Source organism: Drosophila subpulchrella, chromosome 2L (genome assembly GCF_014743375.2).
Source record: "Drosophila subpulchrella strain 33 F10 #4 breed RU33 chromosome 2L, RU_Dsub_v1.1 Primary Assembly, whole genome shotgun sequence".
NCBI classification, from domain to species: Eukaryota; Metazoa; Arthropoda; class Insecta; order Diptera; family Drosophilidae; genus Drosophila; species Drosophila subpulchrella.
The window spans coordinates 24,084,831-24,103,912 of NC_050610.1; the positions used below are offsets into that span (position 1 = coordinate 24,084,831).

General features: G+C 39.4%; 3 protein-coding genes across 3 annotated transcripts in view; 2 read left to right on the forward strand and 1 right to left on the reverse strand.

The window, feature by feature from the left end:
• Positions 1 to 2,285: 2,285 nt before the first annotated feature.
• On the forward strand, positions 2,286 to 3,086 carry LOC119547559 (accessory gland protein Acp29AB-like). The gene has a single exon (XM_037854459.1). The coding sequence runs from the start codon at positions 2,286 to 2,288 to the stop codon at positions 3,084 to 3,086; it is 801 nt and encodes a 266-aa protein (XP_037710387.1).
• A 7,212-nt stretch (positions 3,087 to 10,298) lies between these two features.
• LOC119547236 (homeobox protein aristaless) overlaps positions 10,299 to 19,082 on the forward strand; it is a 36,871-nt gene continuing 28,087 nt past the window's right edge. The window contains exon 1 of the mRNA XM_037854015.1: positions 10,299 to 10,851. The gene's annotated coding sequence lies outside the window, so the exon portion shown is untranslated. The remainder of the gene's footprint in view (positions 10,852 to 19,082) is intronic.
• On the reverse strand, positions 15,621 to 17,500 carry LOC119547560. The gene is made up of 4 exons (XM_037854460.1): positions 17,369 to 17,500; positions 17,052 to 17,313; positions 15,797 to 15,872; positions 15,621 to 15,734 (listed from the first exon to the last, which is right to left on the reverse strand). The coding sequence occupies exons 1-4, from the start codon at positions 17,439 to 17,441 to the stop codon at positions 15,621 to 15,623; spliced, it is 525 nt and encodes a 174-aa protein (XP_037710388.1). The 5' UTR covers positions 17,442 to 17,500.

Sequence of the window (19,082 nt, forward strand, 5' to 3'; positions counted from 1 at the left end):
TTTCCTTCAATCGCCATTGGCACAAACACTCAACACACACCTGCCGAGCGCGGCCAACAAATTTCACTTATTGCCAATTTGCTGGCAATGAAATAAAATACTTTTCTTCCGCGACGCGCCTGTTTGTTGCCGATAGCCAAAAACCTGACCACGATGGACCCCAAAATCAGGGAGTGCGAGAGGGGAATCCCCATCCAAATTGAACGGCAGCCCGCGCGGTCTCTGCAATAAATAAATTGCGAAATTTATTTGGCGGCACTTACGCGTCGCTTTTTTTCATCGACTGCATTTTCCATAGTGATTTATTTGCATCGATTGGCGCGGGGCTCGGGCATCGGGCAGATGATCCAGCCCCGGTAAATAGATGGCTAGAAAATATCAATAAAAAACTAAAATATTCTAGGTTATGGCCAGTGCCAGGGATGCGGCAGCAAGTGCGTGCCAGTGAAGTGACTGAAGATAGTGACAGGTGAAAACGATCATGGTAAAAGAAGAGAATTATTTGCCTGCTTAAAAAAAAATTAAAATATCAAATCGATATATGATTATATGATTTTTACCATAGATAAAAATAAATTTGATATTGAGAAATGGCATTACATTGATTTGATACGGAATTTCAAATTATAATTATAACTCATCAATGTTAAATTAAATAATAAGTTGTACTTTTTATCAATTCAAATTTATTTTAATGTGTCAAACTTATTTACATAACTCTTATTTGATAAGAATTATTTCTTTTGCCCAATTTCAGTATTAACATTAAACTGGTCTTATGGTTTTAAGGAATACGATGTACCGCATTTTCATACTACCGAATGTACTGATTGAAATATTCAGTCAATTTACCAGCTTATATTTTTAGATCACAAAATTCAGCCAACTTCATTTCTGTCCCACAGACACAGTTGACTTGGTCAAGCGGTGACTGGCGTTTCCAGTCCCAAGTTCCCAGGGGGCAGCATCTCCGATTCAAGTCGGAACAGCTTCCAGCTGCTTTTCCGCGAATCTCTCTCGGGTTGTGTGTGTGTCTGTCTCCCACCAAGATGCGTCGGCCTTTCGGGCATTTTCAATTGATTTTCAAATTTATCAAACAGGAAGCATCTCTGGCTACGCAGAGCGAGAACTCGCAGCGGTATGGGGCTCCGGCTCTTTCTATGGCTCTGGATCTGGCATTAGCTCTTTCTGCAGATGTGGCTCGCGCTGCGTGTCCATTTAACGGCATCTTATGGCGCAGGAATTGGCCAACTCCACATCCCAGACTCCGAGTGCCCGCCAGATGGCCAAAACCAAACAAACAACCAACCAACCGAGCGACAGACGACAGGCAAAGTGTTTCTGTCGCCGCTGATCGATGCGGCGAGTTTCGATTCGGCTTGGACTTGTATGGCGATCTGGCTGACAATTTGTCAATTGCTCGCCCAGCTTTACTTTGCTAATTTAACTGCTGTTTTAATTAGCCACCGCGCCTCCGGCGAATCTGCTTAAGTGACTGCCTTTGGGTGGGAGACGAGTGAGCGTTATTAATTGGCCGGCTTTTAGCAGACGACTTCAATGGCCGAGTGGCAGGTGACAGGTAGCAGTTGCTATTGAGTCACTTTACATTTCCTGGTGAGTCCTTTTGGGACTCTAGTTTAGTTGTTAAGTGTCGGCTTATGGTCGGCTTATCAAAACAGAAAGCTGTTTTATCGAAGGAAGGAAAATATGTACTTCCTACACTTCTTGTACTTAGTTACGTTATTTTGTAAAAATTTAAATGATTCTTGTTTAATATTTTATTTTTAAATATTGTTCCAAATATGAAGGACAGAAAATCTGAAAACAGAAAAGCTAAAGGAAAGATTGCAAAGCTATCGGTTTGTTTATTTAACAAAATATTTTGTTCCCTTAAATATTTTTAAATTTAAAAAAATTAATAGTCTTTAAAATTGGGTTTTAAATAATGTAAATTTACTGAATAAAATAAATTTTAATGAATATACAGAAATATTGACCTTGACTCTGAATTTCTGACGTCTTTAGACGTCTTTAAAATTAACGCCGGGAACACACTTCTTCTTCCTGAATAGATAACGTCGTGTACAAGTAAATTTGGCTTGAAAAGGTTATCTAGGTACAAATACAGTAATTTAATTCAAAATAATCATTTTGTGGAGCCTCAGTAAACAATTTTAATTGATAAGACAATATAAGTAAATAACCTGTATAAAAGAATCCTACAAAACGCAGAACACATCAGTTGCATACTCGAACGGATAGAATTTTCAAGAGGTATTACAGACATGTACAAGCTAGCAATTTTGTTATACGTGATAGTCACTGGTAATCGTTATAGATCTCTAGCAGATCATGTTCCTTCTATGTGCTTATTACAAGATCCTCCAAATCAATGCGGAGAATTCTGCCTTACCGCTTTAAAGCCTCTGATCGATCACATTGCCAATCACCAGGAGCTGTGGAATTCCCGTGATGCGGTCATTTTGAATGCAACACTGGAAAATCTAGCCAAGATAAAGGATCAACTGAAAGCCGTACAAGAAACATTGAAGGATATAATCGCTGCGGACTTTAGAGAAAGACTTGGCCATATCGAAGATCACCAAACAGCCTTAGGAAGTCAACTACAAGCTGTGCAGACTAAGATGGATGTCCAACAAACAGCTTTACTGGAATCCCTTTCCAAAGTCAATAAGAAAAGCATACCGCCGAACTTTAAGCGGATGGGCTCAAGATTCTTTGACATCGAAAGCAACGTAAAGCTGGATTGGAGAAGTGCTGAAAACTCCTGTCGCCATGTGGGTGGACATCTCGCCATCATTCAAAGCGATGAGGAATTCGCGGCCATCAATGCCAACCTCAATAGGAATTATATCTACTGGCTGGGCTTCAACGAGCCGAACAACAGAAGTGAATTTATGTCCTTAGATTCCGACCAACGAGCCCCTTTCTTGAAATGGCAACCGGGTGAACCCAAATACACAGATAATTCCAATCATTGCGTGGCCGTCTATAAAGCCCATATGTGGGTGGATCCTTGTAATAATAAAGCTTTCTTCATTTGCCAGGCAGATGATGTTATTTAGTAAAAACACAGTTTATCCTATTTATATTATAAGTTAATAAAAATATTTGATATAAAGAAGTCAGCGATGGGTTCATGATTAAATTGATCTGTTTTTTGGACAATTTTTTATTACACACTTTAGAACATGGGTTTACAAAAGACCTAAAACTTTGATCCTCTTTAAAAAAAAAGAAAATGTCAATGTAGAATATTATGCAATTCAATCACAAGGTCATATCGGTATAACACTTCAAAATCGGGATCCAATAACTCAAGTTATGTAATCGAGAAATGCAGTTTTGGGTTCCCATTCTGATAGCCATGATGAACACGGAAAAATATAACATGAAAGTAGGCTAAAACTTAACCCTCTTTAGAAATCAACATTTTAATGTAGAATAATAAGGAAACCAACCACAAAATCATAGAGGTATACCACTTCAAAATCTGGGTCGGGAACATGGAAATGGGTTAAATTTTTGACCATCATTAAACGGATAAATTTTAATGTAGAATATAAGAGAATTCAACCCCAAATACATAGAGGTATCCCACTTCAAAATCGGGATACAATAGCTCAAGTTATGGAATCTAGAAGTGCAGTTTGGGTTCCCAACCTGAAAGCCATTGCAATTTCGGAAAAATCGAACATGAAAATGGGTTAAAAATATTACCATCTTCAAAAAGAATAATTTGAATGCAGAATATTAGAGAATTCAACCACAAACTCATAGAGGTATCCAACTTCTAAATCGGGATACAATAACTCAAGTTATGGAATCTAGAAGTGCAGTTTTGGGTTCCCATTCTGAGAGCCATTGGAATTACGGAAAAACCGAAAATGAAAATGGGTTACATTTTTGACCTTCGTTGAGAAGATAAAGTTTGATGTAGAACATTAGAGAATTCAACAACAAACTCATAGAGGTATCCCACTTCAAAATCAGGGTCCAATAACTCAAGTTATGGATTATAAAAAAGCAGTTTTGATTACTTATTCTAAAAGCCATTGTAAATCTGGTAAAATCTAACATAGAAATGGGTTAATAGAGGTATCCAACTTCAAAATCAGGGTCAAATAACTCAAGTTATGGATTATAGAAAAGCAGGTTTAATTGCTTATTCTAAAAGCCAATGTAAGTCTGGTAAAATCTAACATAGAAATGGGTAACTATTTAAATCTCATTAAAACCACATTTTAAAAGTAGAAGCAAACATGGTCAAAATATTGCATACTTTTTCATGCACCTTAGCGCCTTTTAGTGTGTTTGTTTTTGGAACTATTTAAGAAAATTACATGACGCTTACGTAGGACGTGACGTTAATGTTGTAGCGCCATTTGTCATTGTGGCCATTTTGTTTCTTATTAAGCGCTGTTAGCCACATTGTTTGTTTTTGGAACTACAATTCTTACATTGCTCATTTATCTCTTGTATGCTTTGCTAGAGGGCGCCACAATGTTTTCCATAAAAAGTGGGCGTGTCTAAGATTTTATATGCCATTTTCTGCTCAAAAATAGGGGTGGAGTCCAAAGAGAGAAAATTACCCTAAAGGGGAATTTAATACTGGGAAATTTTTCCTCCGCTTAATGTTTAAAAAAATATTATCTTATATAAAATGAATTAAAATATTAAAACTCACAATTTTATTGACTTATGATTTTTTTACAAATATATGAAAGTGTCACTTTCTTTTCATATAATATTTTTAATATACGTAAGACAGATATAAGGATCTCTTTAAATCATTTTCAATAAGCTTTGTAAAAATATAAGAACAAACACGAAAAATTATATGTTTTTAAGTAGGGGTAAACGATTAGGAAACCAAAATTGGTTCGAATTCACATTCAGCATTTACTCAAAACTGGTAAGGATAGAAAATACCAAGGATCCTTGGTCTCAAATTTCCCTCAAGAAGGCGTTTCAAACTTGAGAGCACCCCACCCCCAGTATTTTGCCACCCTCTCTGATTTTGCCACCCAATTCTCACCCCTCCGCCGCCGTCGCAGTCGACGTAGCTGGGAGAAAGAGAGAGATGGCAACTGGGGGAAAGGACAAAAGGAGGATAGGGGGTGGAGAAAAGGGGAGGAGAAAGCAGAGGAAAAGTGAGGCGGCAGCAAAAGTTGATTAGATGGATTTCGTTTGGTTTTTGTGTTTTTAATCACACACCAATTTCATTTATTAAATCTTCGCATCAGCATTTCATTTCTCGCATTCCCTCTCGCTCTCTTTCTCTGCTGCTGTCTCTTTCTCTTGTGGAGTGCCTTTCTTTTTGCTTTGCGACGGCATTTTTGTTCTTTTTCCTTACCGTTGTGTTTGTTGGTTTGGCCCTCTCATTTTCTCACACTCTTGTTTGTTTGTTTGTTGTTTGCTCTTTCTCTCATTGTCACGAGCAATTTGACTCCCTCACTCCCCCTCCTCCCCTCTCTTTTCCTCTTTTGGCCCGGGCAAAACTTTTTGCAAAATGAAATTGTTTTCGTATTAACAATTTCATTAAAATTAAATTACTTTTATTATTCCGACAGAATCAGACGAACGAAAGGAGAAAAAGTCAGCCTCCCATTTCTCCCCCTCCCCCATTTCACCCACTTCCCACCTCCCTGCGACCCCTTTTCCACCCACTCTACATTAAAACAAAAGCTTGGCGTCTGTTTTCTTCAGCTGTCAAACATATTAATTGCGCTTTTAATTGATTTTGTTGGTTTTGAGAGAAGGAAGAAAATTATACGAAATTATTGAAAATATGGTGATCTTATACGTGAAGGTATTAATTTCTTTAAAAATATTTTAATATTTTAAAACAAATAAAAACTAAATAATTAAAAATAAATAATGCTAATTTATTTTGATCTGGTTACATGATCTTAGGAATAATATATTTAACTGGGTTTTTTATATTGTTCACCTGAGACGGCGAAAACAAATAATAACCGTCGTAAATAAAAAATTCGCCACTTATGTAGAGCCGTACAGTAAATAAAACACCATAAATGCGATACCATTCACTCGTCTCTCCACATTTCCGAATAAATAACTTTGAACCACATCCTTTTGGGCCGCAGCTCCTTTCACTCTAATTCTGTTTAGCCATTTATTTTATTTAGGCATTTCATAGAACGATTACCATGCCACACCGTACATCCCCAATTTTATTCCCAAATTGTAGCTGAAGACATTGCTCCAAATGGATTCTTCGGGAGCTTTTTTTACCCTCTTTTAGCCAAATGATGCGTAGGCCATAAAAACGAAAGGGCAACGATGGAGTCTTGGCCATTTGCTTAGGCGATGGGCGTGGCCACTGCCCCTTACCCACTCAACCGACTAAAATAATAAATATACACTTGTGAAAAATAAGTCATTTTATGTCAAATATTGTGATTTTACTTTTATTTCAAAAAAGTAGATATATATCTTTGTAAAAAGAATGTTTACATTTGAGGACTAGTATGTTTGGGGAAGAGTAAAATTATTTATCTTATTATTATTTATCATGTGAAATATTATGTGGAATTTTTTTGGTGCATGAAACAATTTTTGATGGCGCCAATAAATTGTCGAGGCTCTTTTCATGCCTACGAATGCGAGTTGAAATGTCGCATCATAAATAAACGGGAATCGCTTTCAGGAGTAAGGTGATGAAGGGGTTGGGAGGTTGAGGAATAAGTGCCAAGGGATGGTTTTATGGAGGGAGAAGGTGGCCTTCAAATAAACCGCAATGCAATTTGGCCTAAAAGAAGTTAATAAAATTTCGGTGGAGGGAAAGGGAAGTTCGGTTGATTTTTCATGTGGTTCCCGGGAGATTGGTGTACTTATAAGGCCGAGGGCCTACTTAAAACAAAAAAGGGGTTACAGAAAATTGAGTATATATATTTCTTAAGCTTCATATTATTGAAATGTTTGAATATAATTAAGAATTCCATAATTTCTATACATATATTTAAATACATTTTTGTCAGAGCTATTAGAAGACCTATAATATCTTTACCTAACAGGTTAACTGTTTTAAGATGCGTTCTTTAGGATCTATGGATAGGAAGGGTATTTTGTAGATCTTAAAACCCCCTTTATACGCCCCTGCTGCCTCCCATCTCGCTCCCCAATTTCGCGTTGTCCCTTTCAGGCGGCTATTCATTTTCGGAGGCTGCGCCATTTTGGCTTGGAAAATTTATAAACGTAATTGAGAAGCCTTCGCCGCTGCAGAACGTTTCCCCTGCTCCCCCATTTCCCCACTCCCATTTTCCGCCACCCAACTGGCCGCACGTAAAATGCATTAACTGCTGCTTCTGGCCTCGTCCTGGTCCCGGATCAGGATCCGGATCCGGATCCGGTTACAGCTACGGGTTTTCACTCCTGGCAAAAGTCCGAGGCACTCGCAATTTGGTTTTCGAAAAATAAGCAATTTGTAAATTGAAAATGGTCGTTCCAGGAGCCAGAAAAGAGGGGGTTCTTTGGGGGATGGGGTGAAATTGCAGTTACATGCGGCCATTTACTACGTGGGCGGTGGGCGGTTGGCAGGGGGCGTGGCAGGCTAGAACTGGCTTCGCGGAAGCTGGAAATTAATTATTTGCCATTAAGGCTAAGTAGATGATATAAAAAGTGGCAGCAAAGCGTGCTCCAACAGGGGAAAAGGGGGTGTGGCGGTGGGAAAACGAGCGGAAGGGGAGGGGAAAATGGGTGGAAAATGGTCGGGAAAGTGGAGGTGGCAGTGTTATCGAGGCGGTTTTTCCCGGGGGTGGGGCTCAGCTCTGCAGGCAATTTAGACAGTCAAGTGCCCATATAAATTACATAAATTTCACCCAGGAACTGCCGGGCACCAAGAAAATGGTGGAAAAGGATAATAAATAAGTACTTTAGCACAAGATGTAGAAAATTCTTAGAAGAGGAAGAACGCTTCGGTTGGCCAGTGGCTTACGTTTTTAATAAACGCTTTTATACTAAGTAATTTTAGAAAAATCCTGTTCTAAGTCATACTTACAAAATAGTGGAGTATAAACTAGAACTAATCGTTAATTTGAAAAAGTAATTGAATAATGAGGTTTAAAGTAATTGAAGAATGAGGTTTGAAGTCTATTATATCAATAAAATGTAACAGTGACGAATAAACGTTTATCTCTACCTAATTGAGCCCACCAAATCACTTAATTAATGCACTTTATCGCATAACTGATAGCCAACCGATTACTGACAGCTTGGTGGCACTGCAATTTGGGAAAAAACCAACAGCCATAATGGAAAATGCAACCTAGGAATTGAATGTTGTTGCAGTTGCAGGAAAAATCTTTTTCCTCGCCGAATCGCAGGCACTCACCTGCCAAAGAAAGGGGCGTTAGGAGCAAAGTGCCACGCCTTCTCTCTGGCGTCCAAAACGAATCCCAGACTCATCTATTATGGAGCAAGTAATTCCACTAAAACGAACCAACCAAGAAAAGCCCCGAAAAATGAAGAGGGAGTGGAAAATAAATACAATCAAAGAGGACAAAACAAAATTTAAGCACAAAATGAAATGAAATTCGGATTGGAAATGAAACTAAAACACAAACTAATGATGGGGGAACCAAGTGTGGGCGGTAAAGCGAAGGTTTGTGGGTGGGCGAGGAAGTAAGCTAACAATAGACAAAGTCATAAATCAGGGCGCCAATTTGCAGGCCTGACAGGACAGGCTTCCCCCAAAAGAAAGGAGGGGGAACCCGGGAGAAGGATGTAGGGAGGGCCAGAAGAAACTGAATAGTTATCCAGCACGCCCGAAACGCCAAATCTAGGGGGACGAAAGAGATGCACTTAAACAAAATCAAATATTAAATAAATATATAATAGTAAATAATCAAATTATTTTAACAAGTTTTATGAGCTATAAGAAAAAACAATTTATTCAGCACTATAATATATATTATATATCATAATATTCTTATACGGGATTTCTAAAAAAGTTTCCTAGTTGGGGTTGTATATAAAAACACTATATGAATGTTTTTGAAGTGCATATGGGCTAATTGCGCTTAAAACAACACCTATCCATTTTGATATATGCTATAGATTTCATTATTGTAAGATATTAATGGTTTCTAGTTCTAGTAAAAAAGTGTTAGCTCTATTTTTCCGCAGTGCAGAAAAGGCAGAATAGGGACTGCAGGAGGCAACAAATTCATTTCGTAATTGTGGCCAACGAGTCGAGGGGTGAAAGGGGGTGGGTGGAGCGAGTCCTGGGGTTCAGGGGCCGAAGGACAGTTGGAGGAGCTCATTCAGGCAAACAATAATAAATGGGATCCAAGATGGCGTCACTGGGATTGGGAATTGCGATTGTACGGGGTGTATTTTTGGGGGAGGAAACGGAAGAACGGGGGGTTGGCCATAACAATAATGCCCCATAATAAATTAACTGAAATTCACTTAGTTATTTATTTTTTTCTCGACAAGATGAGAAATTAATCTAAATAAATTGAGTTGTCAAGTGGGGCAAAAAGAGAGAAAACATAGAGTGAGGGGTGGGTAAAAAATGATATGCCAAATAAATACCAACGGTGAGTAATCGTTTTCTTATTGTTACTGCTGTAGTACCCTCTTCCTCTTCCCAGAAGAACACCCAAAGCACAAAAGCTTCGTCTTCTCCCCGTTTCTTCCCGCCCCTTTCCACCCCCCGCCCCACACACATTCACCACACTTAACGATGAAAATCCAATTTAAGGCTGCCTCAGTTGTTTGCGCTCTTTTTCCCCCCTGGGGGCTAGTCCCGTCTCTCTCGCTCTCACACACACACACCTAAATAAAGTGTAATAAAATAAAGTAGATAGGGATAAGAGTAGATAGGGATATTAGGAACACGAGAGCCCCTTCAACGTTTTGTGTTGTTGTTTTTGCAGCTCTCCATGCCGAAAATTCAATTTCCACAATGAAAATGCGCGAGAAAATTGTCTTACATACCGGGAGAAAGAGCAAGAGAGAGGGGGAGTGGTGGGCGAGCGAGATGGGTATATGTCTCGAAATAACTGTGCTTTGGTTTGCTGACTGCGCTGCGCCTGCGCGAGCAAAAATAACGGGAAATGGCAAAGGCGGCGCTTAGGGGCAAAAACAAATCCTCCCCTCCCACCCTCTCGCTCGCTCGCCCTCCCTCTCTTTCCCACCCGCAGCCATCTTTCTGCCGACGCAGATCTAATTTGCCGCCGACTGCGCTGTCGACGTTGCGAGTGGCACAGGCACCGTTAGATCATTCGCATTCTGACGTTCCACGCGGTCGGTTCGATACCATCTGATACCATATTCCATATGGGCCATAGTTAAAAAACCCCCAAAATACGTAATACCCAACTGGATTAAATGACACTTTGATATCTGAAAAGGAAGCTTTTCCGTCGGCACAACGGTTCTGTTGAAAACTATTATAAAGTCAAGATCCTTAAAAAGATCCCTCAAAAAACTGTAACATTCCTCCAGTGCTAACCCCACATGTGTGTGCTCTAAACCCAAAACTAACTAATTTTGCGGCCTATTACCTCTCAGATTGAGTGTGTAATTCGCAGTAGAATCTTAAACTTTCGTCGACATCCTTTGTGAATCCTGCACACATCCTCGCTAAGAACTTTTTGGCCAAACTTCCTGCCAAGTGTTTAGACGCTCGAGAAAACTTTCGCACCTTTGTCTTACGTGAGTTCGTGCTGTGAAAATTGCGAAAAAGTTAAACTCAAAAAGAGCTCAGAGCTAAAAAGCTAAGAAACAGCAGCGACAAGGGACTTTCTTCTGTGACACGCTTGAAGTATTGTTGCCAAAATTTTCACGGACGGTAATAAGGTAAGTTGAGTTTAGGGATATAAGAAATATGGAAATTTTTAGGATGTTTTTCAAGGTATTAAGTTTTGGAAAATCTTTTGCTCCTTATTAATGATGGATATAATACAAAAGATCTTATATTTGATATACGTATTCTAAGTACAACTCATAAACAGTTTTAAACCGTATTAATGATGGATATAATACAAAAAATTAAATTAAATATTTTACAAATTTAAATATCCTTGAAAACCTGGTAAGGAGCTTTTTGTGGAATTAAAAATCCAGTGCGGATAACTTGAAGAATGATAAATTATATTTATAAAACTATTATCAATTTACAATTAAACAAATAAATTGAATTATGATTGAGGATAAGCAATGAAGTATTTGAATCCTTTGTCTTCCCCGAAACCCATACTGATTTCATAAGACAATCTTCCCACTTAATGCACAGCACATTGTGCTGATAATTTATTTAGACGCTTTTAATTTGCATTAAGGAATTTCCTAATGAGTTCCAATGTGATAAAAATCTCGGTTTTCAAGAGACCCGAATCCCGAAGTTTCCTGGCTCATGTGGGTTTTTGTGTGAGTGTTGAAGTGTCTGGCAAAAGTGTTTGTCCCGATGCCTTTCCTGTGAGAAATCGCACAAAACTCGTGAACACTTGAAGAGCAAATGAGAAAAAACCGAGGCTTCGGGGGCGAAAAGGGAATTAAAACCAAAATTGGTGTATGCATAAAGGATTCGGCAGCAGGGATCCAAGAGGAGATTACCTCCACTCGCAAGGGAAAGGGGATTTCGGTTTAAAACTCGCCGCTTAATTGAAGACAGACCAAAAGTTGATCACTCCGCAAATGCAGTTTGAATAATTGATGGTAATTAAGAGAGGAAAAAAGAGGAGACAGCTCATGGGTTCCGTGTGCCGAAAAGAGAGGGAACAAGGGTACAAAATCAATGGCAAATAATTCGCCAAAGAGCGGACTGAAAAAAATGCGGGGGAAAACGAAGTTTCAAATTAAATTGATCAACCGCAAATTAATTGGCAGCCATGCAAACGTTCAACGCTCCACTGGATGCCACGCCCCCAAAAATGGGGCTGTGGGTGGCAGACAGGGGCGGGGTTTCGAGGGGAGTACTGGATCCGCAGAGGAGTCAATTGGAGTTGACGAACGATTTTTCCATTCGTCGCCAAGTTTTGTTCGATTCGTTCAACTCAATTAGGGAAACATGGGTGGAGGGAAAAGTGGGAACGTGGGGGGTAAAAATGCGGTGAAATGGGGATTGAAGGGGGCTAAAAAGCGGTCTGTGTCATTGGACCGCATACAAATAAAATACAATTTCGTATATTTAAATTAGCAAATGGAATTATCGTAGAGAACGTTAGTCCGAAGGAGGTTAGTTCGGCCATGTTTATTGATTGCTTGATTGAATTGAACATCGAATTGGTAAATGGGCCAAATTGATGGATAGACTGGGACCCACTCACTCAGATAGGGGCATTCAATATGCAAATTAGACATGTCGCAGGATTAGGAATTTCGACAAGATTGGTTACTATAAAGGTTTTATTATTATACCATCAAATACTTTTTTGATTATATTTATAAACTCACCAATGTGAAAAGCGATAATACCAATATTTTTATTGGTTAAGGGTTGTTCACGTCAAAAGGGCGTTTAATTTCAGGAGGCAGTGTCGAGCGGCAGTTTTATCCAGATGTCTACATCTCGCGCGCTCGCACTGCCGTCCGCTCTCCCTCTCCATCTCTCCCCTAAGTCTCCGCTCTGCTCTGGAGCGCTTAAGTTAAGTTAGGCTTAGGCAGTTCATGTTTCAAAGTGTACTAATAAACACATACGCTCGTCGCGAAAAAACCCCAAAAGTACTCCCGTGTTTTTTTGGGTACCATTCAGTCTTGGGGCTTCAACTATTTCCATCGATCAAGCCGCACCGCCCCAACAAGGGTAATAAAATTATGATCAGTTAATGTTCAGAAATCAGTGATCAAATGCAAATTAATATTCAATGTTTTTTTATGATTATTTAATTATCATGAAGGTTGGTCAACGTTCTTTTAAACATGCCCTATTCCACTAAATCTTCTCCCTTATGTTTCTCAATCACTCGAGGACCCCCCGCCAAGCTTTATATATGGGACCAACACCTCCCGTCCCCTTACCCAAATGAAATGCACAAAACAATTTGCTTTAATTAAACAGAAAATTCAATCAAAATATTTATAAAACAACAAAACCAAGTGTTTAGGGGTGATCAACGGCTTTTCCTCCCCATGCGGGCGCCCCGAAGACTGGTATATATCATATATATATGCCAGGCAAATTGAAGGGTTTGCTTTCGAAATCGGCTCTGTTTGGCTTTCGAGTTTTGGGTAAATTGGCGACACTTGGACACGAAAAACTGGCGGGGGTGCATCGTGGCTTGCTAATTTAATTTACTTAAATTTCTTGCAGTGCAATTCTCAGGCGCTGATTTGTTGGTGGGTGGCTCTGCACACAAATGCACGGCATCATTTCTGAGGCTCTGATTCTCTGATTCTAGGCGCGAGCCAATTGACACAATCAAATTCGAACCTCACAAATTCGCTTAATGCGCCGCGAGACAAAAACAAAACCAGCAAAAACAAAAAAAGAAAATAGCCCAACCAAAACTGCAATCAAGAGGGATACTTAGATGGGGGCATATGCAAATAGTTTGAATGGACAGTAGAGATAGTTGTTAAGGGACTTCCAAATTTTTAGATATACCTACTAAAGCATAAAAGATTATAATGTTAATGTTGTTAATGTTATAAAAAATTGATTATAATGAAAAATTGATATACTAATGAATACAAATTCCTAAAAACATTATGTCAATCTACAAAGATCTAAAAGCTTAGATGAACTGCTTACAAATGTTTTTCGGCAGGTCCTTTAGGGGAATTGGAGAGGTCACACCCCCCTCCTACTCAGATACATTTTGATGATTCCTTTTTTACTTTATTTGGAAATCCTTATGCCACACAGAGTGTTCACTGTTACGCGCGTCATATGAAAGCCCACTCCAAGTTGGATCATCAGTGGCAGACTGCGCCAGTTTAGTTTGATTATGCCGAACGGACAGACAAACGGACGGACGGACAGTTCTAAAAACGGATGCACTTTACTTCGGTGGCAAAAGTGATAACCTCATCGCTGGCCGAGCGTTTTCCTGCCACCTCCTCCTGGTCGGCCCCCCAATTTCCATATCATCTCACCTCAGTGGGAAATTATCGCGCTTTCGGTTTGGGGCAAACAAAAAACTGCAAACTAGGAAAACTAGAGAGCTAAACGAGTGTGTGGGTGGGCGGTAGGCAATTTCGCAAATGCGTTTAAGTGGCTCTAATGCCAGCGGGACGGGGTTTTGGAGCAGGGATGCGCACGTGGATATGCCCATGGATACGATACCCATACGATACCATGCCGTAGAACAGTGCTGTCTGGTCTGGCTGCGAATTATGCCACTTTCCAGTTTGCACTACACTCTGGCGAATCCGGATCTCAGCTCGTCTCGTTTAGTAGTGATTTGGCGAACCGAGATTCAGGCGGCCGATAAATCCATTAGGCCAGCTGCCCCTGAACGAAAGGAGGTCGTCGGTGGTCAGCTGTTTGTATGACCTTCAGAAGGCTTAGAATCAGAAGTGATTTAGGAAAAATGTATGTCTGATCTTCAAGAGCTGCTAAAATAGTGAAACTAAAGGGGAGAAATTCCCAGAACAATAGCGAATGAAGGATCGCCTATAATATATAATATAAATATATAATCAGTAAATATATAATCAATCTACCATATAAATTATGCTTTTTGAAATGGCTTGTCCTTTTTTAAGCCTTTAGGATGAAACCTATGTTTCTAGTTCTATATACACCCTTTAAAAATCGTATTTTCCAGTTGAATCCAAATATCCATATTGTACTTCAGCTGACCCCTTTCGTCTCCACCAAACTCATCGCTTCTGGGTGTTGCACTCGCTGATTGACTTGTGTTTCCATTTTTAATTTGGTTAATTCAAATTAATCAAGCGACAGTTGATAATTCCTGCTCCTCGTTTTATTATTTTTTTTATTTCGCCGGCGCAGCGAAATGCATTTGTTGCATATGGAGTGCATTGGCATTGGAGTCCGGAGCAGACTCATCCATATTCATGTGCATCCAATGTTGTTGGGTTTTCCGTTGTCCAGACGCATTGCATTTCCCACTTTGTTGTTTGCTCAATTAATGCAATTGCTCGTTTTGTCTCTCCGCTGTTGTTGTTGTTGCTGTTGTCATTCGTGACATTATTAATTTATATTTATATTACTTTTTATAGCTGCAGCTGTTGCATAATGCCCTCAGCAGTTGTCGCTTCTGCCGCTGCAGCAAATTGCATTATGTTCTGATGCGTTTTAATTAATTTTGAGTTAATTTCGTATTTTATTTTGTGGACTTCAGGCACTCAGAAGGCACAATTAAATAGATGGGGGAGCGCTATATGGAAATAAGTTCGATATCAGCTGTGATTGCATGAAAATTTGTTTAAATAATTTGGAATTCAATCAAATAAAATATTTATTCACAAAACACTGGAACAATATTATCATACTTTCTACTATAAATGATTAGAATAATCATAATCAGTTTGAATATCTGCTTAGATAAACTTTTCCAATTGTAAAACGGTTTAATTATCGTTAAATTGAGTGGTTCAACAGTCCTATTTCCTGCAATTTCAGACCTTTCAAGCTGTCTCCTCCAACTTCTCTCCGCCACCTAATGCAATTTTGCGAACACTGCATCCACATCCGCTTCCAAAGTCCCCTCCAAATCGTAATCCTCCCGCTCTGATTGAATTTCCCCGTTTTTGGCGACGGCTCGTGGCAGAAACTAGCGCAAGCTTCCATTACTAAACCCCATGTCCGAGGACCGACTGGACAACAAAGGCTTACCACACAGATTTCCACCAATCTGCCAGCCCTTTCACCACCCCGCTCTTCCCTGTTCTGCATTTTCCATCCATTTTCCCTGCACTGAAAAAAACTAACGGTCCGGGAACTAACATTTTATTTTCCTGAATTTTTCGTCGCATTTTATAGAACACACCTTTGAATTATAAAAAATATGCGAAATATCCGGCTCGAAGGACCAATGTTAACTTAAACAGATGGCAAAAAAACGACAAGTTTGTAAATTTCTAAATTTTTGTTCTTTTAAGAAGACATAATTTACTGGTATCTAAATGTTACAATTTTTTTTCCTCTGCATCCCGCGTTTTCCCTACGATTTCGCTTGGCGTTTTGGGGAGTGCAGTCAAATCGAAATCGTTGCGCTGTTTAGTGCGCACTAATTGAATTTCGCGTGTGCTGCTCCACCATCCACACACAGATACTTACTCACACACTCTCGCAGACGCCCTCACACAGATACACACTCACACACAGCGTGTTGTGTTGCATTGTCTAGGCCACAAACATTGCCAAGTGCATTTCGTGCAATTGGATAATTGCATTTGGCTTGGCGTCGCCAGTTGCCGGTTGCCAGCGACAGTTGCAACACCAATTGCCATTGCAGCAGCAACAGCAACACCAGGAGCAGCAACAACAACTCCCTTTCAGGTGGCGAAGTTCGCAGGTGATGACAATTAGCAGGGTCAGCCCAAAAGTAGGCACTTTAAGTGGAGTGGGAAAGTGGTCAGGGGAAAATTTTAAAGAACAGTTTTCATTTTATAGGTAATGTAACCTGTAGATATATTTTATGTATATATATTTTCTAGGTATCTTATACTTCACAGTCTCAATGAACAAATCGCGATCAAATATGATAAATACTATGTATTGGTTTATCAATCTATGCCAGGATCCAGTAAATTAATTAAGCTTAAAAACTGGTCTAGAAGCTGCGACATCGCTTGATTCTTGAACTGAAGGATTCCACTTTATCCAGAATTCATAAACTCCTAGCACTTTGCGTTACGTTATAGACGTCATTAGTTTCGGGTGAAAATTGTACTTATGTCTACATTTTTAGATTGGAGCTTAAACTTTAAAAAAAAAGAAATTATATTTATTGAATTGATCATGGAAAAACGGCTAAGGTAAACTATTGACGTATTAATAAAAAATAATAATAATTAATAGAAAGAATAAGACAACATAAAATTCTGTACATCAGCGAGAAATTCAATTTATTTGACAAATACTTTACAAATTTGAATTAAACATTCTTCTTAAAAGGTTGCGAATTTTGAAAAAATATCTTTCCACATAATAACTGAAGAGACTAGTTGTAAGGGTGGACGCCGGCTTGCATTTGACCTCACAGTCGTCCCTGTTAGTAAAGTAGTTTCCCCTCACATCACATCCCCTGGCCTCATAGATTACGCACCGGTTCCTTAACTCCGAATAGGTATATCCCACAATTCGGTTGACACAAAGCCCCACTGGCCGGGGTTCCAAGGAACAGACGACTTAATGGAGAATTTAAATAAAATATGGCCACTGAAGTTTTAAAGCAATACTCACGATCCTCATACGTCTTTCCTTGAGCAAGACTCGTTATGATAAGCAACGAGGATACAGCTCTGAAGAACTTCATTTTCTTGTTGTTGATTTTTGAACTGCCTTCTTTAGATGGCTTGATGAGACTAAAGTCGATTTGTCGGAAACTTGAAAGTATAACTGGGCTAGTCTTCTGTACTTATTTGCAAAAATTTACATAGGTTCAGTTCAACTTAATTTATGGTTTGTCGTAAAAAATCCCATTTGCACATTAACTACTTGACATGCGTGTTATACAGAAGGTGTTTCTATAGCAACCAAACTAGATCTTTGAAAAAAAAGCACAATTACATAATATTAGTTTCTGGCATTACATTGAGGTGGAATAAAGGGACCTCAGTCCATTTTGCTTCTCTATAGTTATAATTCCTTGGTTATTTCACCTGCAAAATATCCTTTCACAACCGATATTCGTCTAATGCAAACTCATGGCCAAAGTAAAAGCCCTGTCCAATTTGTGTCTCATAGTTGTGCCAACTAATTTGGCCCATATCACCATTCCATTACAGTGGTCCTCATAATCTCCGCTGCTCCATGTCCGGGACATTAAAATTTCAAAAATCAATTTCAGAAATAGCATTTTGATTTGATTTAAATGTAACGCCCCAAGGTCCAAACACAAGTGAGAGCTTTCGTGCGATTCCGAAACGCACATGGGAGTAGTATTATCCGGGTACTCTGCTCTGCTCCACTACTCTACAACTCGGCGCCGCAAAAGCCCCTCTGCTGTGCCTATTTAATACGGCCAAAATAATTCAGCATAAATTATTCACTGGAAATTAATTCACTAACAACACCAGTAACGGCCTGCCAGCCCCAAAAGCCCCACCCCCCGCCCGTGGAAATCCCTCGGTTGGCGATGGCACTAAAACTTTAGAGCCAGGTCCTCTGGACCCAGGGCCAAAACATCCAGCATTCAGTTGCCAACAGCCAACAGCCAACAGGCCGCATGTGCAACATTAGACACGAAATGGCAATTTTCCATTTGGCAAATGAGTTTTGCGGCCGACGGACTCCAAATATAACAATTATGCAAAATTACAAATTCTCACAATTCTAATGGAATGCCGGCGCCCCTGGAGGGAGGGGCGTGGCCAGAAAAGGGGGCGGTGCGAAAGGGACAGGTGAGGGTGAGGACTCATTCCCGCACTAAATGGAAATTTATTGGCGCCACTTGTCGGGGCTCGACTTTTGGGATCGCGGCCACATCTGCGACCAGGAAATAGCAGGCTTTACCGGGACACTAAAAAAAACATTTTTGAAATTTTTAAAAGAAAAAAAATAATAAAAAAGGAAAATATAACTTATAGGTAATAATAACGAAAATGGTATACTAGTAAATAAAAAAGGTTTCCGACACTGTTGCTTTAAATGTTTTGAATAAATTCCCTTCTCTGCCGCTTAAGAGATAATATCATAAATGTATATTTCATAGAAAAGCTTTAGTCTAATGATATGCATCAAATTATAAAATAAGAAAAGGAAAAAACTGTGAGACTACCCCTGTTATATATTATGGAACACGTTTTAAAGGTTTCTCTAAGCTGTTTGTTGCTACCAACAAACACATTTTTTGTAGTACAATTTTAAATAATTTCCTTTTTTTCTCAGTGCAATAAGGACACACCCGTAGGCAGGACACGCGCTGCCGCTGAGCACGTTAAATTATTTTGCGTGT